This window comes from Panthera tigris, chromosome F3 (genome assembly GCF_018350195.1).
Source record: "Panthera tigris isolate Pti1 chromosome F3, P.tigris_Pti1_mat1.1, whole genome shotgun sequence".
In the NCBI taxonomy this organism is placed as follows: Eukaryota; Metazoa; Chordata; class Mammalia; order Carnivora; family Felidae; genus Panthera; species Panthera tigris.
In genome coordinates this window covers 34,807,537-34,833,683 of record NC_056678.1, presented here as the reverse complement: position 1 = coordinate 34,833,683, position 26,147 = coordinate 34,807,537, and the positions used below count along the sequence as shown (strand labels likewise).

General features: G+C 50.8%; 1 protein-coding gene across 1 annotated transcript in view; it reads right to left on the bottom strand.

Moving 5' to 3' along the window:
• Nucleotides 1-26,147, bottom strand: part of PLXNA2 (plexin A2) — a 207,387-nt gene that overhangs the window by 58,403 nt on the left and 122,837 nt on the right. The window contains exons 5-9 of the mRNA XM_042975512.1: nt 16,015-16,115; nt 12,623-12,746; nt 10,755-10,908; nt 10,024-10,120; nt 6,650-6,764 (exon numbers count right to left, since the gene is read on the bottom strand). Of these exons, the coding sequence (XP_042831446.1) occupies nt 6,650-6,764; nt 10,024-10,120; nt 10,755-10,908; nt 12,623-12,746; nt 16,015-16,115 (591 nt within the window). The remainder of the gene's footprint in view (nt 1-6,649; nt 6,765-10,023; nt 10,121-10,754; nt 10,909-12,622; nt 12,747-16,014; nt 16,116-26,147) is intronic.

Sequence of the window (26,147 nt, the reverse complement as noted above, 5' to 3'; positions counted from 1 at the left end):
AGATCTCAAAGTTTTCTTTCTACCTCCAGCTTCCTAGATTCTTCAGAGATGAGGGGAAAGCCTTGCCTTCTGAACACCAAGAGACCTGAGAAGGAGTTTGACTCCCAAAGCTTGGGTTAGACATGGCCGCCGTTTCTGGAGTCACATGATTACTAAGTGGACACGTCCAAATCTAGTAAGGAGTCCTCAGAATTTATGAAAAGCTGGGGCAATTTTCCACAGACACTTCTCTGGGAGGACCTGGATGAACTTCTGGGGTCACTGGTGCCCTCCCTCACCTGTAGGCTAACTGCATGTGAGGATGCCAAGCGGGCGAGGTTGCTACAAGAGACAGGATCATAAGGCAAGCCCAGAGCAGATGGGTCCCTGTCGAGAAGCCAGTCAGTCAAGCTGCCAACTCATAAACTTGCTCTTTACTGCACTTTCACTTTCATGCCCTGAGGGCATTCTTGACAGAGTCTTTCATATATTTATAGCCAAGAAAAAAAATGAACACCACTCTAGGGAAATCCAGGCATCCCCTGGAAAAGGAGATACTTCTTATTGGTGGCTAACAAATCCCTGTCACGTCTAATAAATTAGAATTTTAATTTAGACTAGAAAAAAGGCTGAGGCATAATGAGGTGTGTGTGTGTGTGTGTGTGTGTGTGTGTGTATCTGTGACAGAGACTGAGCTCAGAGAACAAATTCAAATTTCACCAGCAAGGTCTTAAAGATGTGTTTTTGGAAGTAGAATGTCTTGGGTTAGTAAACAAGATTGTAGAATTCTTTTAACTTTGACAAATATGCACATATATAATATATGTATTTATAGACACGTTTATTGTATTGTATACATATTTACATATAATATACACACACATGGGTGGGCACTTCCTCATCTTTTTTGTCTGGGCTAAGTCTGGTCCAACCTGGAGGTTGGAGAATCTTTTTTATTTTTGTGTTAAAATTTTTTTAATGTTCATTTTTGAGAGAGAGAGAGAGAGAGAGAGAAAGAGAGAAAGTGTGCATGCGTGTGCAGGTGGGGGAGGGGCAGAGAGAGAAGGGGACACAGAATCCAACTCAGCTCCAGGCTCTGAGCCATCAGCACAGAGCCCGACTCGGGGCTGGAACTCACCAGCTGTGAGATCACGACCTGAGCCAAAGTCAGGCGCTTAACTGACTGAGCCACCCAGGTGCCCCTGGAGTTGGAGAATCTTAAGAAGACACTTTATGAGTACTCTTGGGAGTTTTTTGTTTGCTTGTTTCTTTTTTAAAGGGATTCTAAAATTTTACAGAAGATACCCGTGGTCTGCTGTTTCAGACCTTCTGGGAGTAAATTGAAAGACAATGATTAGGGGCTTCCCAAATGCCTATACAGGTTCCAAAACTGCCTCAGTAGAAAACAGATGTCTTATCTTTTGTTTGTTTTTGGCTATTTCCCTGAGGCCAGACAGAGTGGGATTCTTTCTCTTCTTCTCTAGGGCAAAGGAAAAAAAAGGGGTTGGGACCAAGTTATACTCTTTTCTTCTTGGAAAACAAGGGTAGATGCAGAACCCTTGGGTTATGAATGGTTCTGGTGAATGTATTAACGAGGAAGCAGTGAGTCCTGGGTAGCAATGGCAGAAGGGAAGGCTGATGGCAGGTGTGGGAAAGCCAGCAGCCCAGAAAACCGCCAAGTTGTGGGAACTTCAGCGGCTCGGGGCCTTGGGGAAGGCGATGGGTTTCATCAGATACAATGAGGCCACTTCTATACTGATTGCTTCTGTGAGCATGCGCGTGCACGCACACACGCGTGCACACACACACACACACACACACACTTCCTGTCCTAAGAAGAGAGCACATCATCACATTATTCCTTTTCTGCAGGGTGTTACTACTGTTGTCAGTGTTGTTAAAATGCCCATTGCTACTGCTGGTCCTCACTGTCGTTAGGTCATCTTACTCCTCTGTCTCTCAGCCAACTGGCAACAGGATCACCTCCTTGGCAGCAATTTGAGTTTCTGTCAGGATGAATAGATGTCCTCTTTGGGAACATCCCAGGGGTGGGGGTAGGCGGGGGAGGAGGAGCCATGGCTACGTAGGACCCTGGCGTGGGAGCCCCGTGAGTCTTGCCACCGCATCGTCCCCTCTGTTTAGCTGTGCTTCTCCGGCTTGGGGCGCGGGGGACCCTTCGGCCCTCGGAAACGACTTCTCCCATGTGGAAATGGCATTATCTTCACCCACTGGACTTCAAAGAGAGAGAGCAGCCAGTATCCCGGGAAGCTAATCGGATTTATTTGGTTCTATCTTTCCCCGGGGACAGGGCGTAAAGAAGATATTTATGTATCTACATCTCACTAGGCCTGGTTTAGCCATGGAGAGAGATGAGCTTTTAAAGCTGAAAGCCATACATACTCCTGTGCACACCCGCTTGCTAACAGCATGTCACAGCTTGATCCAGCCCAGGGAGGCAGAGATTTGGGGGGCCCCATCAGAGATCGACTGTGCTCTGAGCAGTGGGAAGGTCTGGCTCATAACCTTAAAAGAGCTCAAGAGACTGAATTTCAGTGCGACTGAAATTCAGCTTCCTCATCGATAAAATGGGGCCAGTCATACCCAACAACCCTCGACTGCATGAAAGAGGCATATGACCGTACGTTGTAGGGGCGCCTGGGTGGCTCAGTTGGTTAAATGTCCCACTTCGGCTCAGGTCATGATCTCACCATTCGTGAGTTCGAGCCCCGCGTCGGGCTCTGTGCTGACAGCTCAGAGCCTGGAGCCTGCTTCAGATTCTGTGTCTCCCTCTCTCTCTGCCCTCCCCCGCTCATGCTTTCTCTCTCTCTCAAAAATAAACATTAAAAAATTTTTAAAAATTAAAAAAAAAGAAAGTATGCTGTAAACAGCAATCAACTGGGTTAACAGCATTAATACTACTGCTTATTTCTTGTGTGTGTGTGTGTGTGTGTGTGTGTGTGTGTGTGTGTTGTATATGTAAATGCAGTATCAGAGGACTTCAACTTATCCAGGGTCAACTTGGGGACATACATTCTGAGTCATGGCGTCTGCATTTATCTGATGACCTTAAGACAATTGTTTAATTTATCTAAACCTCAGTTTATTAATCTGTAATAGAATCCATTTCATAGAGTAGGTTAAATGAGAATGTGTGTGTGTGTGTGTGTGTGTGTGTGTGTACATTTTTTTTTTTAATTAGGTACTTTATTGTCAAGCCTAAGTGTGGACTTGGTCCCTCAGACCTCTGGAAACAGCAGGCAGATTGACCTCAACGTGCTGGCTGGCTGTGTGTCTAGAAGTGGGACAACTGACCCATCTTCCATGGATAGTTTCTCCATCTGTGAAGGTGGATTTGCACCAGCTGCACACCCTGAACCCTCATGACCAAATAGCGCAAAGCCAAATCGGGATCCTGCCGGCAAGTGTGGCCATGGAGAGAGACAAGGAAGCTAACCGGCTCTGGTTTTCTGCAGAAAGCGTGCTGTACTCAGCTCTTTTGGATGCCTGAGTTCTCTGTAGCCTTGGGCAAAAAAACCCTAAATTTTTAGCATCTTGGTTACTACATATGTCAAATATGAATTATGGGACACCACAGGTCTGTTTCAAGAATCAATTGAGATGCTGTATGTCAGTGACTCTCAATCTTTAGACTCATTGGGGAGGGGGCCCAAGAAATTGAATTTCTAACAAGCACTCAGGTGCAGGATGCTGCTGCTGGCCCCCTGCGCTGACATAGACGCTTTGAGACCTCTTGTCACACGTGAGAGAGTTACAAACGCGTGTACATTAATGTTGCTCTCTAGATCAATGGAGCTAATTGGTTAGATATTGTTTCTAGGAAGTACACAGACAAAATTTTGATTTTTGGATTCACCGTTAGGGGGCTCTTACTGGAAGTATAAAAGAGATATTCTAGGGCTCTCAAAGAGGCAGTTCATGGATTTCCAGTCCCCAGAACAATCTAACGACGTCCGATTGGACTCTTAATACAGCAAGAAACACCGCCCCGCACCCCCCCCCCCCAAGCTGGATACGTGCACCTTAGCCGTCCTCTGCATTTTCAGGAGTGGAATTCTCCAGAAGCAGAGCTTTGGACAGAAAAGAGTAGGGCCTGGGAGCTAGTTGTTGGGAAGGGATGTGTGAATGGCTGTGGCCAAGAGCCTCAGCAGTATTCGAGGCAGCTGAGGAAGTGGCCCTCACAAGCTTGCTGGGAATGCACACTGCTCGTCTTTCCTGAGTGAAGTTAGGAGCCGGCTGCAGACCAGGCTTCCATCACCGGGCCTCCAGACGGTCGATCCCAGGGCCCGCGTCAGGGGCTGGCGCACATCAGCAGTAAGAGAATGGCAGCCCAGTCCCATCCCACTAAGCAGAGGTGGGAGGTGAGGAAGGGACAAAGGGCACCTCTTCCCCGGGAAGCCACAGACATTCGGGAAAGTGAAACTGAAAGGCGGTGGGAAGTCTTTGGGTTCGCCCCCAGGGTTCTTTGAATATTAACTCACTCCTGAGTTGCCTGGTGGCAACCGCTTCTCTCAGGTCCAGCCTTCTGGAACGTCGGAGTCTCTCCCCCGTGGCTGAGAGGGAACCGTGTTCCAGTGACTTCTAAAGGGCATGAGGGAGGCCGGCATGTTTCCAATTAGCCTTCTGGCTTCCACACCCCGGCAGAGTTTATTTGTCCTGCTCCTTAAGCCATTCCCCCTGCCCTTATTCCAGCTGCAGGCCGCTTTCAGGCTTGGCTTTGGGTTTCTCTCAGCCTGAGGGGGAGCCCCTGGGAGACAATGAAGCAGCTGCTCTCTCTTGTCTAGACCTGCACTTCACTCTTTCTCTCTCTCTCTCTCTTTCTCTCTCTGTGTTTTGTGGTCTGCCTCGCCTTTTTTTTATAAGGAACTCAGAAGCGTAGAAGCGGCCCACATGAAGCTCAGTTTCCGAGACCCTTTATCGCCATCTCCGCACTGCCAGGCCTTTGCCTCTGAGCAGCCCCGGCTGTGGTTTCTGCCGTTCCTCGTCTGCCCCGCCTCCCTTCGCCATTCTTCGGCTGACTCCCAAGCTGGGGGACCACCCTCCACTCCGTACCCTCGGCCCTTGGGCCGTTTCCTCTGAATGAGAAGATTGGCCCGAAAGCAGTTCCATACTCTTGCAGAATCCCAGGGCTGGGATTAATTTCCAGTGTCCACTAAGACCAGATTAGTGCTTTCGGGTCAGATACATCAAAGCACACCAACTGGCTGCGGGGAGATCTTTTTCTGAAAGGTTTTCAGGGCACTAGATAACTGGTTCCAGCACGCTAGGGGCACCAGAGGATGGCCTGTCTTCAATACCACCTGTGGACACCCTTTATGTTTCTCTCTTTCAAGACCGGCAAATTCCATTTTTCCGGCTGAATAGAACACATATTATTTCAGACACTGAGAGGAATTCACGGCCATGGGTGTGTGTGTTTGAGAAACGGGTCAAGGCCTACTATTATTTAATTTGTTTAGCTTTTTGAGGTATAATTGATAAACAACATGGTAAGATATGTAAACGTATATGTCATGACGATCTGATATGTGTACATTAAGGCTGACTTTCTTATGTTTATTCAGAGAAGGAACTAGCACTGCGGTCAAGACTCGGAGACACGTAGGACTCTATTTCTTGACATCTTGGACACGTAGATCCAAGGAACCCTTCCTATCAATGGCATTTGGGCAAAGCGGTCATTCCTTCCTTCCTTCTTTCACCCATGCATTCTGCAAACATTCCCTGAAGAAGACAGTGAGGATTTAAAGATTAGGTACAGTCCTTGCCTTCAAGGAGCTTCTAGTCTAGTGCAAGAGGGCCAGGTGTATACAAAGAGTATAGTGGAGTATGAAAGTGCTACACTGTCCCTTATTGACATTTGCAGGTTTTCTAAACGGTGGAAGAAGAGGGGAATTGCACATGTATACACACCCGTGAGATTTGCACGAATACTAGGTCTTTGTAGTCATTCAAACCCAACCAGCTGTCAACGTCCAAGTCAACGTCAGCGAATAACTGGATGTGATATTCATGGAAAGACAGGCAATTTGATATTTCACTGTGTGAATAACAAAGGTAGGTCGGGCTCTAGGGATGGAACACTGCCTGTATGATAAACTGGGACTTTTAGCAAGGCCTGGTTCTTTCCACCAGCTGAATCTCCTTCTCTTTCTATAAGGCCACCCACCCAGTCATACATCAGAGTCAAAGAATCATTGAAATTTAGACTTGGAAGAGAGGTTGGCATGAAAGAATGGTTGAGAGTGAATGTTCTATTGAACTGGACTATGTCTGCAGCCAAGCAAAGGGCTTAGACTCAAAGAATAAATGCCATTCACTGCACTCTTCTGGACAATGGAGTCTGGTTGGTCGGATATGTCCCTTTAGCTTTCAGTCTCAACCCTCAGTTTCCCTCAAGCCTTTGAATGTAAAGAATCTTAAGAGTCTAGAAGATACAGCCTCTTTCTCTGCCTCTGGGGTATTTTCTGCCACTTTTTTTTTTTTTTTTGAGTTTTATAATAACGTGGTTTTCTAACATGTAGAACCTCCAGGAAGAAGACCAAGATGGGTCAGGGCAAGGAGATGGCCAAGCCATGGGACTGCCCATCTGAAAAGGGAGGGCCACTCAGCTTTACTGGGAACATCACATGCCAAAGTGAGCCTTGCTTACCTCTGAAATGTTGATCCGGCCCTCCTGGAAGGAGCAGGTGGTGGGGTCATGAGTGCAGAGGTTCCGGTACTTGCACCAATGACAGCGGAAGGCGCTGTTGACACAAGACAGGCACCTGCAAGGATGGAGAAAGTAAGGGGCAAAGAGAAGGGATCAGACAGGGAAGGTAAGGGTGCCAGGTAGCCCATGGGTCATGATGGAAAGCTGTTCTCCTAGTCTCTCTCTCAGGGGGGTTGATTTGTGGGGGCATCCTCCAGCACTGAGAACTGTGCATTCTCCCTTGAAGACATTCATAGGAGCAGAAAATTGGAAGGAAAAAAGGAATCCAAAGTGGAAATAACGTAACTTATGAAGCAATGATGTGCTAGAACTGGCCTGCATTAGCTCATGACAGCTGGTTATTTACATTTTCAGGAATTTTGCAAGTGGGTTGGCATCATGTTAGCAGCTTGAAACCAGCCATGGGCAGAGTATTTACACCGTAGACATTGGAAAATGCTGCATACTGGGTCCCCCCCCACCCCCCGATTGCTAGCAGTGGAACATTTATCAGCCTACCACCACTTACAAGAGAACAGCTTATAATACAGAAAAGCACCGGGATAGAAACTGGGCAGATAGGATTCCAGTGTTGCCACTGCCACTGGGGTCACCTTGAGTAAGTCACTTTACTTTATGCACTGGAATTTCTTCATCCATCTGTCAAAACTTTCCTGTCTGCTCCACAGGGCTGTTTAGCATCAAACAAGATAATGTGTAGGAAATGGTTTTGAAAGGTACAATGTTAAATGTGAGCGTTATATTCAAATGCGTAAATTACCTGTGATTTTTAAGCTCTTAAGTCACTTTCGAGTGTTAACAACTAGTTCAGTCACCTGTGTTTCTGGGCTTTGGGGGAGTTGACGATATTAAGTGGTAATTTTGTACCACTCTCCAAGTAGCCAGGCATAGGTGTGTGGCCATATGTGTGTGGTTCATCAATTTCTTGCCAGGGTGAGCGCTTCTTTCGTCTGGTTTCTCCTGAGGCTGTGTGTATTATGCTGGCTGTGTGGGACCCGCCCATTACAAGGGAGTTGGGTTTTGTAGGGGTCTTCCTGCTCCTTGTCAGCTCCCCTGGTCTAGCCTTCCACAACTAGACCAACCTGGAAAGGACACCGCTGGGTCTGCAATCTGGCGCCACCTGGTGGGTGCTCTCTTTAGATTTGGGCCGATGGGTGTCTATCCAGGGGGTGACTGGCTAATATGCCACCCTATTGTGGGTGCATTAGCCCAATGACACCTCATCTTCTCCATGCCGATCAGTTTCATCCCCTTCTGGAAATGCCCAAAGTTATTTTGTTTCTGAGCTTAGGCCAGATTGGCCGGTTCTTGCTAACGTGCTACGCTTCAGCAAGTAAATAATGAAAATGGACAGAGAATGATGAGAGGGGTTGCAGGCTCTTCTACTTGTGATTTTGTGATCCTTGCTGTAGCACTTATCCCCTGGGGGCCTTAGTTTACCATATTAAAAGCAGAGGGTTGAACTTGATTCTGTGACTTTTTGCTACGAATGCCAGGAGCAGAGAAGGGTAAGACACATAGTGTTTGGGGTAAAATGGAATCTTTGCTGTCCAGGAGATCTGCTTTTTTCTTTTTCTTTCTTTTCTTTTCTTTTTTTTTTTTTTTTTTTTGGCTAAAACTTGCCGCCTATGACTGCATTTCTGTTGCCATAGCAATACAAAGTGGTGACATCACAGCAAACAGCCATGGAAATGAGGGTGCTTCTCACAAACAATGAATTCCATCACCGCTGTGTTGGAGTTTGAGAAGGCGGTTGGGAGTTTCTTTCTCCAAGATGCTTGCATTTCCCCTCCAAACTGGGTTAGCTGGGATTGGGACGCAGTGGTCAGTGGGCGACTGTTCTTCAGCTTCAATACTTACTGCCCTGCACCCCCCACCCCCCCAGGCCATTTTTACCACTTGTCCTGTTGATCTCGGCACAGCTATTGACTTGTCCCGATGGGGCTCAGCTGTGTCTCCTTCCTTAACTACTGCAGGGACCCTAAAACTCCAAGTAGATGATTCTCATCATCAAAATCAAGATCAGAGGAGGGGAGAGACTAAGGAGGACTGGCTCATTTGTCTATGTTAATGGCTAATGATCCCTTTTGGGCTTAGCCGCAAACAGGCCCTCTTCCCACGTGGACTGCTGAACTCCTCATGTCCACTGCCGGGACCCCACAGACTTGACACCTTGGAGTTACATAGACCTCAGGTTGTTCCTGTTCTGGGGAATGGAAAAGAGGGTCCATGGAATATTCCCAATTATTGCTCTGCTTGGTATGGAATTGTTGCTTGATCTCTCTCTTTGTGGAATGGCCATGGTCACTGGTCCAGTGGCCTTTACGTGGCCCTATTATAGAGACCTGTTTCCCTCTTTTTAAATTAAGTAGCATACAAGTTCCCAGTTTGTATGGAAGGAGCCTCAGTTTTTCTTCCAGAGAAGATTGTTAGAAGCTAAATATGGGTCTTTCTTCCTGCACAGCTGCAGAATCTCATACCTTGTGGGCATCCACCGCTGGAGATAGCTGGTGAGGTCAGCTGGGCTCTATCAAGCCCTTCTGGAGGCTGCCGGTTTGGTCTGGTTACCCTCTCCTCTTTAAAAAGTTGAAGGCTAGGGGTGCCTGGGTGGCTCAGTTGGTTAAGCGTCTGACTTTGGCTCAGGTCATGATCTCACAGTCCATGAGTTCGAGCCCCGCGTCAGGCTTCTGTGCCGACAGCTCAGGGCCTGGAGCCTGCTTCAGATTCTGTGTCCCCCTCTTTCTCTCTGCACCTCCCCACCCTCGCACTCGATATCTCTCTCAAAAAATAAGTAAACATTAAAACAATTTAAAAATTTGAAGGCTGGATTTGGACCACAGTGGAGTTAAAGTCTCCTCTCCCCTCCCAGCCTGGGGTCATTACATCACATCCTTCTCTAGGGGTAGCTGTGTGCGTAGCTGCCTCTTAATGAGTCCCTCTCGACTTGGTCGTGGAGGATGTGTCTAAACTCCATCCACTGTCCATCTCCGCGCTCAAAGCTACCACCCGCTGGTCTGAAATAGAGAAATTTTCTTACGATCCTTGGGCCATGACCACTGCCTTTCTCTTCACACTTTGTTCTTACTGTCCTGGCTTGAGAACTGGGGGAAGGGTGGTTGGGGAGCCAGGCATGGGGGTCTGCATGAGATCAGAGGCCGTGGAGAGTGAATGCCATTCCATTGACTCTCACTGAATGAGGCAGACAGAACTGAGGGCCTGGGGGGAGACTGGGAGGTGAATACAACCCGGTTCCAGCTTGGAGAAACGCCACACCCACAGCCAGGCCCAGAGTGAGACTCCCGGTAAGTACTTACAGTTGGTGGGCGCTGCAGTTGTAGAACTTGAACTCAGTGCTGACAAACATCTTCCCTGTCTCCTTGGATCTCAGCTGCAGCTCTAGCCCAAACCAGTCTGGTGGGGGGGGGGGGCGGGGAGAAAGGAGAAGGTAGCAATCTGGGGGCCCAGTGGAGAATCTGGGTATAATCCATTAAGCCACTGCAGGGCTCTCTTGGGGCACGACGCTGCCTGAGTTGTCTTTGGTCCCAAGAGAGTCCCTTTGGTCCTGCTGAGACACCCATCACGGAGGCCCAGACTGCCCCACACCCCCTCTTAGGGAAAACAGAATGAATCCGATCCCACAGAACCCCTTGCTTTTGCTGAGGCATGTTCAGTTACTGAAAGCCTTTCAGAAATATTAGGCCAGAGCCCCTCAAGCCCCCAGTGCCATGGGGAGAACCCCACTGAAAATCACTGGCTGCAGCCCTCGGAGGGAAGTCTGGAAACACTCTCGGCACACTGTGCAGACTTAGCCCAAATAGGAGCAGGGGATTTTCTTCTTCCGGAATTTCACTTCGGGGCATGACAAGCAGCTTTCAAACTCAAACGAGTTATATCATAAGCCTGTATTAAGGTCTGCAATATGAAGACGTGGTCAGGCAACTTTTGTGCTGGTACTCACCACCCCCCATCCCCTGTGCCCTGTACTCTTGGCCGTTCTGGTAAGGGCAGTCCCTGGCAGGTGACTCTCATGGCACACGCTTCTTACCTTGATCCAGAGGGATGACAGGGACATCCTTGGGCCCCGGTGAGATGCAGATGACCTGGCTCCCAGACACCTGTCCGTCCACCTCTGTCAGGTTCCCAAAGGCACAGGAGATGCCCGCAGACAGGTCTGGAGCATCACTCACAACCAGGCTGAGCTGTGGGAGGAGCAAAGAGGCCGAGGATCAAAGAGATGATGCCGCAGGAAGAGACCCAGGGGCTCAGGAGACCTGGCCCTGCCGTGGCCGGGTGCTCACTAATCTCCCCAGACCTCATCTGTTAAGGCAAGACACTGGTCCAGGTGATCTTCCGGCTTTGACACGGAACAGTTACAGCAGCCCTGACAGCAGTCAATGGTCTTTATTAACATCATTATTAGTTTATTTTTCAATCTTGCCCCGCATCAGAAAGGACTGAGTGAGGGGCACTGGAGGGAAAGTTACCACAGTCCATCTCGGACCCTCATCATTCTGACATGAAACTGTGAAACTGGAAAGCAGGTCATGAGCTGAGCCCTTTACAAACAAGTCTTAACACTGGTTTACCAATCTGGAGGTTTACCACGTTGGGGGAGGACAGCCTAGCTGTTATTCAGGGGCTGCTTATCAGGTCGGTGGGGGTCCTAGGAGCTTCTGCTTCTCTGTACCCCCCTACCCTGGGTGCTCTGCTCACGGACAGCACCCCTCGAGTAGGGCAGTGGCTCCACAGGGAGCTGTGGGGGTCAGAGAAAGCAAGGGACTCGGACACCAGCCTCTCGGAGGATGTCTGCTGCTGTCTACGGGTTCCAATGATCTAGGCCAGCACCTCCCAGCCTTTGCAAGTTTGAGTGCCCTCCTCGGAAGCGTAACAATTCCTCAGACTGCCAGAAATGAGTTTGTTCTCAATGACCACAATAGAACATCTAAGCGGTATTTGAAACAACAGGTAAAGGATCTGAAGACCGGCTTCCTCTAGCAACAGGGAGTGGCCACAAGGGTTCATGGGGACAATACCCCCGCCACCCCCGCGGTGGCCTCCAAGTTGGGAGCCACTAGGTAGGTCTCCCTTTGTCTTCCTACCAACACCTGGCTGCATTTATTTGCAGTGGTTTCTTAGCACAATGAGTGTCACCTAGCCTCTCCAGGCATTTGTTTGCTGCTGAATCGCTGCCCCAGTTTCGTTTCCATGGGGCCAGAGACTTAGGTACAAACTCCCCTATTTGTTCCCTCAGCTCCATGGGAGCCAAAACCTCCTGGTGGGGATGAATGAACAGAAACCTTGGAAGGTTCATTAACTAATTAACATCCGTAAACGCTCATAAAACCTTCAGAAGGAAATGATCGTGCAGGGCCTGAGGACATGAAATATTTTGGGTTGTACCTCGACAGGTGGTTAAGGGCTATTTTATTCTCTTTAATATTCTCTTTAAGTGCATACTGGGCTGTGAATTAAGTCTCAGTCTCTTTGTCTCTGTCTCTCCTCTCCCCCCCCCCCTCTCTCTCTCTCACACACACACACACACACACACACACAACTCTAAGGTCTCTGTGAAAAATGGTAGGTGGAGGAAGGTAAATACAGCCTACAGTGAAGAAAAATGCGTTATTTCGTATCGGGTTGCACCATATCGTAGCTGTTTGTTACTAAATGCAACATCTAGATTTACAAAACAGATCAACGGGTGATGAGTTTGCAGGGAGTGTGGAGAGGGGCTGTGCCCTTTACATTAAGAGTTATCATAGGGTTTCTCCAAACACAACGTTTCCTTGGAGCCTTTAAAGTGTGCTCCAGTCACCGACACACGTGCAAGTGTTAAAGGAACACACGCACACACGGAAAGGCGCTCTGTGCCTGTCCCCTCCACGAGCTCCCTAGGTAGGACGAGTTACTTACCAGGCGGCTGTGTTCAGACACTGAGATGCTGCTGGGATGCACCTCGAGGCTCATGCACTGGCTGATGCTGGCGGCAAATCGATTCGGTTCCCAGGCCCGCTGGCACTTGTCCCTGCGGGAGCACCTGCCGTACACACAGATTCACAAGAGGTCAGGCCACGGAGACTCATCTGTTTGGTTCCACTGTCCCCTGGGGGGTTGTAAGAGGGGTTTGCTGCTCTGAGGCTTGTGGCTTGTCTTCTCATTATGCTTTTCACTTACCCCAGAGGGCTTGGGTGACTCCCAGATGGTCCTGATGGCAGTTAAACACAGACTAAGAGGAAGTGGGATTAACTCTCAATACAGGAGGTACAATTTTGGCATAAAGAATAGCTCCTGACAGATAGTATCTTTATAGGATGTTCGGTGAGCAACGGTGGGACATTTGGGGAATGTGAGAATTAGCACACAAGAGGCTAAGGCTAAGGATATGGGCTTTGGAGCCAGTTTGCCTGGATTCTACCCCCTCCCCCCCAGATCAACTGCATACTAGCTGTGTCCCTTTGGGCAAGTTACTTAGTCTCTCCGAGCCTCAGTTTCCTCAACTATAAAATGGTGAGGATAGTGACATTACCCTACCTCATAGGGCTATTATAAGGATTAAATCAGTTAGTACTTAGAAAATGGGTTTTAGGCCCTTATGATAATAATAATAATGATGATGACTCTTCGTGTTATTATTCTACTCCAAAAAAATGGAAAAATCTGGACAAGTCTTAGCTGTATCGGGCGGTGCACATGTGATCTTGGGGCTGGATTAATGGCTCTCTGAAGGCAGGGACCATGTTTTATTCATTGAGGTATTCTACCTGTCACATGGTATATTTTAAATAAATATTTGCGGTGTGCAATAATGCCTGGAGACAGAGAGACAGGCCAGGAGTGTCAGCCAGGGCTGCCTCTGTCAGAAAGCCGTGTGGCCATTTCTCCCGACAGCTTCATCCCTGGCTGGAGGCTCTCTGCCCAGTGTGGCAGGTGGGCATGGTGACGCCTGCACGCAGGAGCGTCGGGCTGTCACCGGTGTCACATGGGAACACGCTGTAGGGCCCGGTGCTTCTCCAACCAAGTAGCCACCGAGATACAAGATGCCACAATCCCACAATCTGGCACTGATTCCCACCAAACTCCCCGCCCCCGCCCAAGCCCCTCCCCTCTTCCTTTCCAGGCACATAATGGATCTAAATATGAATGCTGTCAAAGAAAAGAATTATTGAGGTTTAAGTGAATCCTTAAGATAGCTCTAAAGTGAGCTCTTGACTGGAGCCTTTATCTCATTGACTCACTGAAATGGCTCTTTTTTATCATACTATTTATGGCAACAGTCCTAACAGAGATAAATAGCCTTGGAGACAATAACAGACTTGCAAGAGCAAGGCATACAGAAGAGACAGGAAGGTTTCAAATCCCCCCAGACCCAGAGCCTCTTCAGCAATCTCCCTCGGCCTCTGCCTCCGTTCAAGTCCAGCGGGTGGGCCTGGGAACTAGAATGGGCCCATCGTCTGCTTCCCGTTACCTAGGCCGGCCGCCAGTGGCAGGTGGGAGGGCACTGCGGGGGCGTGGGTGACAGTGAGAAAGATCTAAGGGGAGAAAGCTCTGGAAAGAAACAGGAAGAAGCTTGTTCCGGAGTGCTCCTGGTAAGCAGAGGTGCCAGAAGAAGAGATGTGCCCATAGGTGGGAGGGACTGATTGTCTGCCACAGGTAGAGGACAGAGGAAATCACAGGGAATCCTGATGTGGCTCGGCCCTTCTAGAAGCCACAGCCTACCCAGACAGGAGCACGACAGGGGTGGTGTGCGGCCACCGGGAGACTCAGGCACTGTGGTAGATCAGTGGCCTCCGGCACAGGCTGGGGAGCACGGTTGTCTGTGCTGTTGAATAAATGATGATCCCCCATCTGTAAAGGGGTGTGTTCTGTGTGACAAGTGCACTGGCACAGAAGCGGGGAGGGCCAGGCAGGGGGCAAGGTGCGGATGGTGTGGCTGCACGCCCACAGCACAGGGAGAGGACAGGTAGTCTAGGACACTTCCACAGAGCGGGGGCAGCTGGCAGGTTCTCCGGAGGAATCAACCCTGCTGGTGGGAGATTCAGCTGGCTGGCCGCTCGGCCTCACGGAGGGGAAACAGTTTTAGCCGCCTTTGCCACTCTTGGGGCGTTGGAATCTGTACCACTTGTCTGACTTTAATGGTGACTCCCTCACTGCCTGGGTTCTGGTGAGAGCATCGTGTGAGTGTGTGTGTGTGTGTGTGTGTGTGTGCGTGTGCGTGTGCGCGTGCGAAACTTCTGGAGGAGTCTCTTACCTCCAAACCCAAGCAGGGAACCCAGTATTTGTGGGCTCAAATCCAGTCCGGATTTTGCATCTGTGAGGCGCCCGCTTCCCTCCCTCCCTTCGTAGCCCTCGCAACACCTGCTGCAGAGGCTGGAAGCCAAGAGCTATTGTGCAGGACCCTGAACTCTGGCCCCCCGCCTCCGCCTCCACCCCAAACCCGGCACATTTCATGGAGATGCTTTGCTGGCTGGCACGAAGCCACAGAGCTTCCAGCTCCATTGGGGAACAGAATTCCTGGCCAGCTCCCCCCTTTGGGTTGTCACCCTATTCCCTCCCTGGGGGCTCTTGGAATTAGGAAGTTCAAGTGTGATTTTGCATTTCTATGGAGCTGGGATTCTACCGGCAGGGATGCGTCTGAATAGGGGTGTGAGGCAAGTTAGAGTGAGGTGCAGACTTCTCCAAATCTTGAATTAATGAGGCCAGAAGGGTCCTCCCAGAGGTTCAGAGCTCATGATAACTATTTTGATTCGGAGAGCCTATTCTGGGCTTCCGTATTTCCAAAACATTTATTATTTCATTGAATCCTCACGGTTTACCTTCCAGGTAGGCATTATTCCTATTCAGCGCCGGGAAAGTGGAGGCCCAGGGCGGTCAGTGCAGCATGCACAGACACACAGCGGCGCGCTGGAATCCGGGTTCCCCCACCCTAGCGCACTGCCATCTGCACGCTGACGGCAGGAGGCACCTCGTTCAGGGTGCACCGAGGAGGTCCTCGGGGGTTCTCCACCTGCCCTCGTGAGTTCTGCCCGTACCACTACCCTTCCCCGTGTTGACAAGGTGCAGCTTCAGAGAAGCCAGGAGGGCAGAACTCGGACATGAAAGCAAGGCAAAGGCACTAACACTGGGAAGGAAGGACCCCCCCCCCCCCCCCCGCCCTTGGCCTCTCTTCCTGCTCTCCAACCTTGATGAGAATTACTGGAAATTCCCCTCTCCCCGCGCAAGCCACTGTCACAGCCTCATCAACCCTCCCAGGAAAGCACCTGGTGGTCTACACCCCGGGCCCTTTTTCGGAACGCTCCCCAACTTACATGTTGTGCAAAGCACACCAGCCACAGTGAGGGTCCCCCGAGCTCAGACACTCCCCACAGGTCGTGTACTGTTCACAGGACTCCACGGGGACCCTGGTGATCTGGCAGAGAGACGAAAGAGAGCACGGTTAGATCAGGTAGGGATGACACCTACCCACACCTGCAAGGTCACTGCCCTGAAAGAGGTGACGCTAGGGGATAAATCGATGGCCGTTCTGTGTTCTCATCTGTGCGCCTGGTGCGGGGCGGGTGGGGGGGCGGGGCGTGTGTTTCTGGGGCGGAAGACGCAAGGCTGCTTCTTGCCATCGCCAGAGGCAGCAGCAAATCGTCCTGCGTCCTTCTGCCTGCCACCAAAGTCCTTCTGCCTGCCACCCAAGTCCGTGTGGGAAATGGGCTTGCGGTAAGTGCTGAAAATGGTTAACTCTGCTGAAAGTCTATTGAGTGCCACCAACTTGTCTCTGAAGGGCTTTCAGCTGGGCTTGGGCTGAGACATCCTGCCCGCACAGAAAAATTTATAAAGGGAGAGAAGGAGAAACTTTTCCTATCAAATAATATTCATTGCATGGCAGTCTCTTTACAGCCAACCAAACATACCACCTGGATCCAATTATCCCATTCTCTGATGTCTGCATTCAGTTTTTCTAGTAAATCTCGCATCCTTTGAAAAGGCTGGCTACATGGGAACATCCGCGGAGATGAGCTGCCTGCCTGATTCTGCCTTGCTGGGGAAAGTGACAATTTACCGACCAAGCCCCTGTCCCCCCACTCCAAGGATGTAGCCCCAGTGAACTCCTGCCAGCTTCCCCAACAGGGACTTGAGCCAGGCCTGTTTGGACCGGGCACCTCCACCTGTCCAGCGTGTGTGACACTCAGGCCAGGTAAGGGGGCCAGAGGACAGAAGTCCTCCATTTGTCACGCTAAGTACCACCCCTGGCTGGGGCAGCAGGGCTGCTGGGCTGCGAAAACCACTGGCCGGGCTGGGGATGGGTTGTCCTCTGTCGGGGTACAGAGGTCCCCCCCCCACCGGATGCGTGACCTCAAGTACAAATGCGAGCCAGTGTCCTATCGCACGGTGCTCTGCCTCTGGCAGAGGGACAGAGGATCCGCGAAGGCACTTTCACAGCATCATCTTGAGAGGCTTGGGATACATCTAACGTGCTTATCTAGCAAATGTTTATCAGAAGTCATTAGAGGGAGGCTCGGGTGCCAGGTGAGAGAGAAGTGCCAACCATCAGGGCATAGATCCTGCCCTGCAGAGCTCAAGTCCGGGGGGAGCTTGTCACTGCAAAGATGGAGCTCCTCACATGGGACAGGGGTGAACTTATAGGCGGGGTGCAGGGTACAACCTGTTTGGAGAAGGGGCCACTTGGGTAAGCGGGAGTCAGGGTAGTAGTGGGCCCACGCACAGACCCAGAAGGGCAGCGCGAGAAGTGATCATCACGAGCAAAAGTAATCGTGGTTAAGTTCAGCATAACTCAAGGGTGTACCCCGGATGGGCCGGGGTGAGACGCAAGGGGGGTGCACTCGGGGGCCAGACGATGAAGGGTCTCGTGCACCAGCTCCCAGGAAGCGTCCTTTCTATGTCGGGTGTCCCTCCTTCCTACTACCTCATAACACCTAAGAGTCACATGACAAGGCTTTCCTAGAAGTGAGTGGCATAATCAGCTCTAAACATTCCTAACCTCCTTTTAGTAACAAAAATATAGAGGGGCGCCTGAGAGGCTCAGGCTATTAGGTGTCCGACGTTTGGTTTTGGCTCAGATCATGATCTTGTGGTTCGTGGGTTCGAGCCCCGCGGCTGCTTGGGATTCTCGGTCCCTCTTTCTCTGCCCCTCCCCCATCATGCTTGTGCGCTCTCCCTCAAGATAAATAAATAAACTTAAAAAAAAAAAAAAGAAATGCAGGAAGGATAATCGTAAAGCCTTGCAAGTCAGTTGAAAACACTGGTAGTGTAAGTGGAGGCTGGTCTGAAATAGCTCCTGTGTACCCGACCTGAGGGTTTGCATCGACTCGATGCCCAGTGTGCCCTGACGGGGTGATATAAGAGCTCAAGGGGCTAATTTGTTCATGGGCTGCAGAAATAATGTCAGGATGGAGACAGGCCACCCCACTCTGGGGACTTCCCAGCTCAGGCCTCTGCTCCAAGAGCGGCGTTGTTCAACCGGGTAGATCCTTCCCGGAAGAGTGGCTGATGGGTCTGATGGGTCTGATCTAGATGCAGCATCCAAGGTACAGCTTATGGACATGGGATGTTTATTTAGAGGTGGCCGTGGAGGCGGTTTCCCAATGTTCGGAGGGCGGCGATGTGGCCGCAGGGCGACTCATGGGTAAGAAGTTTCAGGAAAGCCCAACCTAGGAAAGTCAAGGCTGTCCAATAACGCAAAGCCCTCACTTCCGGAAGGGACTCCCGTCACTGGAATGCTTAAGCAGAGTCGAGGTGACAGGTGTCTGGAAGGCTGTGAAAGCCATTGCCGCCCTCCCTCCGAGGGAGGCCGCATTTGTCCTTCGATTCCGATGTTTGGGATTTGATTTCCCACGGTTTACCTAACTCCTCCCCGAGACTGTTAGGATTTCTGCCCTGAACGACTTGGTACAGTTAAAAGCGAATATCCAGCCATTGCCACCAGCCACCCACCAGCCACTGGCATCACATTGCCTTAAGAAGCAACCCTTCCCCCGTGACTCATGGCCTGTGATTCCTACAAGGAGCACCCTTCTGGAAGGTACCTGCCAGGCACTCTCCTAGTGTGCCTCTCCTGGGCCTGAGGCTCTCAGCCCTTCAGGATAGCTGTGACCCCACTGCCTGGGATGGCTTCCGCCCGCCCCCTCCAGCCCGCCCTCTGAGGCCTGAGCGCAGCAACCCAGCGCCCAGCCTCCCTTTCTTGGGTTTCGGGATCCGCGTGAGTGATGTCTGCATCTGGCTGGAAATTAAAACAACTGTCTGCATTGCATTCGGCCCGTCTGTCAAAACACAGCCCGGCTCTCAGCAGCTGGGAAAGGGGGCCCTGAATGGGAGCAGTGTCCCCAGCAACAAAGCCCACTTTCACGCCAAGTGCCACGGAGATAGTGAGAACCCTGTTCTTCTCCAAACATGAAACCAAGAGCACAACTATTTTTCCTGTTTCCTGGGCCCTCCTGGTGGGAATTTCTCTCTTTTTTTGTAATGCACTGAGTGGAAGAGAGAAGTGAAACAGGAAACTTATGGGGGGGGGAGTGCGGTTTAAGACTCGAATGATGCCCTCCTCAAAGATGTAATAGCCGTGCACAAACCAGAAGCCAGAAATGTCACAGGGACCGGGAGGAGACCCTCAACGTGACATGTTTCTGTGGGTTCTCTGTCTTTGCTACGTTCATGTGCTTCTATATTCATTCATCAACCGATACTCACGGACCACATCCTACATACAGGCCAGCACTAGGCACTTCGGGGTAATGAAAACAACAGCCGCAGTAAAACACAGCCATCACCTTCAAGTTGCAAACAGACTAGCAATAAAACAAGCAAACAAACAAACCAACCCCAAGAAAGTGATGTGTGTTCTAAGAGAGGCATTGCAAGAGAGCTGAGGGAATTCAGAGCAAAGAGAAAATACTTTTACGTCTTCTGGGTCCAATGCGATAGCCACTCTCTCTTGCGGTTATAAGCATCTGAAATGTGGCTAGTTCAAACCGAGATGTGCTATCAGGACACAATAAACCCTGCGTTTTGAGGATTTTTGTATGGAAAAAAAAAAAGGAAAATATCACAATAATTTTTTATTGAGACGTTAAAAAAATGAAAAATTTCAAATATTGGGTTAAATTAAATCGATGATGAATGTCACTTCTTTCCCTCTTACTTTTAAAAATACAGCTACTAGGGGCGCCTGGGTGGGTCAGTCGGTTAGGCGTCCGACTTCGGCTCAGGTCATGATCTCGTGGTTCATGGGTTGGACCCCCGCATTGGCCTCTGTGCTGACAGCTCAGAGCCTGGAGACTGCTTTGGATTCTGGGTCTCCTTCTCTCTTTGGCCCTCCCCCACTCCTGCTCTGTTTCTCTATCTCTCTAAAAACATAAATAAACATTAAAAAATTAAAAAAAATATATAGCTGCTAGAAAAGTTACAATTGTACACAGAGCTTGCCCTTGTGGCTTGTGTTTTATTTCCATGGGACGGTGCTGCTCTAGAAGGGGGTCCCAAGCAGGCTTTGTGAGAAACAAGGCACGTGCCCGGGTCCTGAAGGGTGACTAACATTGACGCAGATGAAGAACGTTCCAGGCGGGAAGACCCCTGTGCAAAGGGGAAGCAGAGTTTCTTCAGAAAACCTTGTGTGAGAGCAAGGGAGCACTGGGTAGAAATCTGGAAGGGCAGGTGTGGGTTCAGCTGGAAAGGAGGGAGAAGACCACAGAACTGGGGACATATGAAGTCTCTGAGCTCTCCAGCCTGCCACCTCTCAGCCAGGAGAACGTCCTCCAGAAAGAGGTGGCCCTGGACCTCTCTCAAGGAGCAATGACTCTCGATGCGGGGTCCTGGACCCAGCAGTGCTGGCACGACCTGTGAGCTTAGGAGACAAGAAGATCCAGAACCCGCTGAGTCAGAAACTCTGGGATGGGGCCTGAGAAATGGTTCTGACAAGCTCTCCCACTGATTCTTCTGTCCTAGAGACTGCGAACTACTGATAACAGATAACCTTGCTCCTTGGGGGAGGCTTTTGAAACGTCAGGTCCCAGGGCCAGGAAGAAATGGGTTAGAACTCTGCCTTGGGGCTGTGGAAGGGAAGAGGCCCGATTGAGGGGGAGGGGGAGAGGGAGCGGGGGAGAGGGCACTGCTTAGCGTCCAGGGAGAAATTGCCCCTAAGAATTTACTCTGAGTCTATAGAAGCCCTAAAGGACCAAGGTCGAATCCCTGATGTCTGGGTGCGTCACCCTGCCTCCCAGGTGACAGGCGCCCTGCTCTGGGACCTGGTGGCTGGGGTGGGTGGGGCAGGATGGGGTGGGGCTGGGAGTTGTTTCTGGAAGCTTTAAGAAGGAGGGAGAGCTTTCTCCTGGAGAGCGTCCACTGAGTCAGGAGGCAGTTTATCAGGACTGACTCAGAGTTTAATGGGACACTCTGTGATGCTTTAATTAGTGTTTGTTTATTATGATTGCATTTTAATTACGCCTGAGGCTCCCCCGCCCCCTTCGCTGAGTGCTGGGATCCCGGGGTAGCTGGGCTGGGAGGTGAGGGTGGCAAGAAGAAGCCTACAGTCGGGAGAACGCCCTTCCCCTGACCCCTCCGCCGCCTTCTCCCAGCGAACCCAGAGCTGCTTCGGACCCATTCTGCCCTCACACTCCGCGTTCTTTTCTGCTTGATCTTATGTCTTGTAATTATACCTCTAATGAATATAACTGTCCTATTAAGTCATTTACTTAAGAAACACTCTTAATTAAAGGTGACTCATACTGCGTTCTTGGCTCCTCTGGCCCTGGGGCCCCGCATCTCTAGTGCCTTCCATGGCCTGATTCAGTGGGGTTGGAGGACTCTGTGGGAAGGGGTCACCGGGGATGTGCAGAGTTTGGGGTGGCTCCCCTCACTCTCCCTCTTTCCAGCACAGTGTGTAGTCCACAAGTTGTGAGGCCCTGTGAGGGACATGATATCAGATTATTACTGGCTGTGGGGACAAGTCACTGAGAAAATGGTGGGAACCAGCCTCATGCTTGAAGATCTTGAAGAACATGGCAGACCTGCGGGGCCTGGACCACCCAAGGTGAGGCCAGGAAGGCCTCTGAGGCCCTGGACAGTGACTTCCTCAGGTGCAAACACATCATCACTCTTCAGTGACAAGTGTTCTCCAATGGCGGACAGAGGAACCAGAGCCCTTTGCCAAGCGAGCTTGGGGACAGAGAAACCGTGTTTCTGCCATCCTGTGTGGACACCTGGAAGGAGCCACATGGTTCTGAGAACCCAGATGCGTCTGCTGGAGAAGCACCCGAGTCGAAGGAGCACAAGACATAGGATTTTGACAACGGATTGTGCCTGGGTCCCTGTGGTCCTTAAACATTTACTGAGCACTGTGCTGACAGGTCAGAGCCTGGTGCCTGCTTTGGATTCTGTGTCTCCCTCTCTCTCTGCCCCTCCCCGACTTGTGTTCTCTCACTCTCTCTCTCTCTCTCAAAAATAAACAAATAACCTTAAAAATTAAAAAAAAAAAAAAAGTGAACTCTGTTGGGCACTGGGGCTCTATAATCTTTGCCTTGCTGGGTTTGTTTGAGGACAAACCAAGGAAACAGATAATCTCAATACAATGGGATAGATGTCACAATAAAGGTATAATCAAGACGCGGTCATTGCTCAAAGGCCAGAGAGCAGAGGTCCGCCTCAGGGGCCATGGCGTCCAAGAGGCTTCCAGGATTCCTAAGCAATCGTGCACAAGAGACACAAGACAGCAGGAGGAAGTAAGAAGCTGTTCTCCAGGCTGGGGGAGCCCCTCAGAGAATGAGCATTTAATCCCCTGCCCTCCTGGAATCTGCTGCCCCCTGCCAGATGGTACACCTGTCCCCACACGTGTCCCCAGCCTTCTGACACAAGGAAAGAAACAGAGGCCTTCTCAGTGGCCGGGAGCCAGGTGGCGGGGGTGGGAGGTGACGCGGCCTGGCTGGAGCATGCAGTTGGCCTCATCCACAGCCTCCTGGTCCCCAGGGCCTGGCCAAGCGCACAGCGCAGCAGCTGAAGCACAGCTGCCTCCCTGAGCCTCATTCTTTCCTTTGCGCCTTCTCTCGGTGGTCCCACCAGCCGACCCTCTCTCCCCTTCCAGTTAGTAGGGTCTCAGACCCACCTTCTCCTTTCCCGCCAATCAAAGCTGTTTTCCAGCAAAGAGCTGACGCTCTTTTACATCCACAGCTGCAGGCAGGCTGAGGAGAGCCCCGGCCAGGCCTGGGGTGTGGACCCAGATCCCTGGTGCTGTCCCCACAGTGCCCGGGGGAGGGTTCCAGCTTTTCAGAGTGCTTTCACGCACTTGATCTCACTTGATCTGCACAACTCCCCAGGGAGGAAGCCAGGTTAGGCATTGTTATGTATTATGATTTCCATTTGATCCACCAGGAAATAGAGGCCCCCGGAGGGCTGGCTTAGCCCTGGGCTCGGTCTTGCAGTGACTGGCAAAGTGGCCAGCTGGAGAGTCCGCCATTGCCAGAGTTGGGGGACGTACCGTATGGGACCTTTTCCTAAGCTTTTTTTTTTTTTTAGATATTTATTTATTTATTTTTGAGAGGGAGGGGGAGAGAGAGAGAGAGAGAATGAGTGGGTGAGGGGCAGAGAGAGAAAGAGGGAGACAGAGGATCTGAAGCAGGCACCGCACTCTCAGCAGCCAGCCTGACGTGGGGCTCAAACTCACGAACGGGGAGATCATGACCTGAGCCTAAGTTGGACGCCTAACCGACTGAACCACCTAGGCGCCCCTGTAAGGGATCCTTTTGAGGATGAGGAGGGACGGCAGGTTCTGGGGGCGTTCCAAGAGATGACGTTTGAGGTGAGGTCAGAGCAGGGTTCAGGAGGCAGGAAGCAAAGCCGGGGGCAGGTGGGCCTTTGCTTCTCTGTCCCCACAGTTCTTCGTAGCTTGCTGGCACCCCTAGTTGTTCACTGGCGGATGTATGGGTGGGCGGGGGGGAGTCTCTCTTCACAGGCTTTCCCCAAATCCCAGCAGCCCTGGGGCCACGGGTACAATCAGTCTTGGGAGGCCTGAGTGCTTGGGGCTCTGTCCTTCCCTTCACTCCAGATGGGGCCAGGGTTCAGAGACTTCACAGGGAGAGGGACACGGGCAGCCGGTCAGAGAGGCCTAACCCAGTGGCCAGCCCAAGCCACAGCGGACCCTCCAGGGACAAGATGGGCTGCACCGGCTCCTAACAACCTCCTATCACCCACAGTTCTGTAAGTTTCCATGGAAAAACACAAGTTGTGTCTCCTGTCCTTTACAGGTAAAGAGCTAATTGTCGACTGGATGCCTGAAACCTCATCTTCATCGAAAACTCCCTACTGCGAGTGGGTGGGGGTAGAGGCACGGGATCCCCTCCTTGGATCTTCTCCCCAAGGATGGAGGGTGAGGAAGTGATAAGGACTGAGGTCTCCTGCTGATGGCTGGCAGGCTCCTGGCTGGCATCACCCTGCTCTGAGCCGGGAAGTTGGCTGAGTTTGTGGAACAGAATGAAGCAGCAGGAATAATAATAACGATGGCTTTCATTTATCCAGTGCCTAGTGCACGCCAGGCACTTTGGGTAGATTATCTCATTTAATCCTATGCCAGCTTTGCAAGCAAGGTGTTCTTAGGCTCACTTTACTTATTAGAAAACAGTCTCAGGTTAAATAACCTGCCCAAGGTCACATGCCCTGCAGGTGGCAGAACAGAACTGGAGTCCAGGTTCGTCTGAGTCCCAGGTTGAGGTAGTAAGGTCTGGAGACCGGCAGCACGGAAGACGAAGCACCCCCCTCCCCCCACCTCCTGAAGTTGCCCCAAGAGCTGGCAGTCAGGGGCCCCTTTCGTTGTCCTAGAAATCAGGTGCCAGCCGCGGTGCTTAGCCATACCCTTGGACACTGCAATTGGAGACAGCCCCCGACTTACAATGGTTCGACTTGAGATTTTTTGACTTTAAGATGGTGTGAAAGCGATACGCATTCAGCAGAACCCGTATTTGGAATTTGGAATTTGGATCTTTTCCCAGGCTAGCAATATGTGGTACGATGCTCTCTCCTGATGCCCCGCGGTGGCAGCGAGCACAGCGCCCAGCCAGCTACGTGATCCTGAGGGTAAACACCCGACATATTTAGAACCATTCTGTACGCACACAACCGTGCTGGTTTTTTTTTTTATTTAAAAAATTTTTTTTTAATCTTTATTTATTTTTGAGAAAGAGAGACAGAGCGCGAGTGGGGGAGGAATAGAGAGAAAGGGAGACACAGAATCTGAAGCAGGTTCCAGGCTCCGAGCTATGAGCACAAAGCCTGATGCGGGCTGGAGCTCACAAAGCATGAGATCATGACCTGAGCCGAAGTCGGACGCTCAACCGACTGAGCCACCCAGGCGCCCCACAACCGTGCTGTTTTTGACTTTCAGTACAATATTCGATCAATTGCATGAGCTATGCGACACTTTATTGGGAAATAGGCTTTGTGTTCGATGCTTTTGCCCAACTGTAGGCTAACATAAGTGTTCTGAGCATGTTTAACGTAGGCTAGGCTGAGCTACGACGTTGGCTAGGTTAGGTGTATTAAATGCATTTCAAGTTAGATGGGTTTACCAGGACGTAACCCCCTCCTAAGACCAGGAAGATGTGTGCATTCACCCACACGACCACTGCATGCCTCGTAGCTCATTTTACTCTCCTGTTTGCTAGCAACAGTTCAGATGGTGAATCCGGAACTACCAGATGCAACAAAAGTTCGTCAGAGATCGAACAGAGAAAAGATCGTCAGAGAGTCAAAAGGAAGAGAGGCTGGTGAAGGTTGAGGATCCCCTGCTAGATTTTTCTTCAGGCTGGACAGGACCAGCACAGTAATGGACGGGGTTCTGAGGGGCTTGCGCATTTTCCATCCCCAGCCTCCTAGGAATGTCCCGGAGCCCCTCAGCACAGCCCTCCGCACGGAGGTGTCAGGGGCTCTTCAAGCCTCCATTCTCTTACTTTTAAAACGGAGACAACAATGCCTGCTCTTCAGGGAGCATAGCACCTCTGAGCTCACGTTTTCAGCTTTGATCATTCCTATCAACTCGCCGGTAGTTAATGTGAAGCACTCACTATGGTTTGTTCCGAGTGTTAGATCCCGTTCTTTAAAAATCAATAGCCACCTATGAGACCTCCTTGAATCCTTATAAAGTAAACACCAGCCCAGCCTCCTGCCTGTGCTCTGAGCTGTGAACAGTCATGTGATCAATATCATTAAGAAAAAGGAGGCACCACCCCCAGAAAACCAGCTAGAGGTTCCGGAGCCTGTGATTGCAACTAAAGCCACACGGAACCTTCTGGCCACGAGCTGACCCTGGGGCTATCTCCTAAGAGCTCCTGACACTCTGGAGACCTCGGGCGGAGTGGAGTTCAAAGAGAAAATCTATTTTTAATGACTTGGGGGAGAAGAGTGGAGTGGCTGAGTAATTCGGAGTAATTAAAGCTATCTATCACTCAGAGAG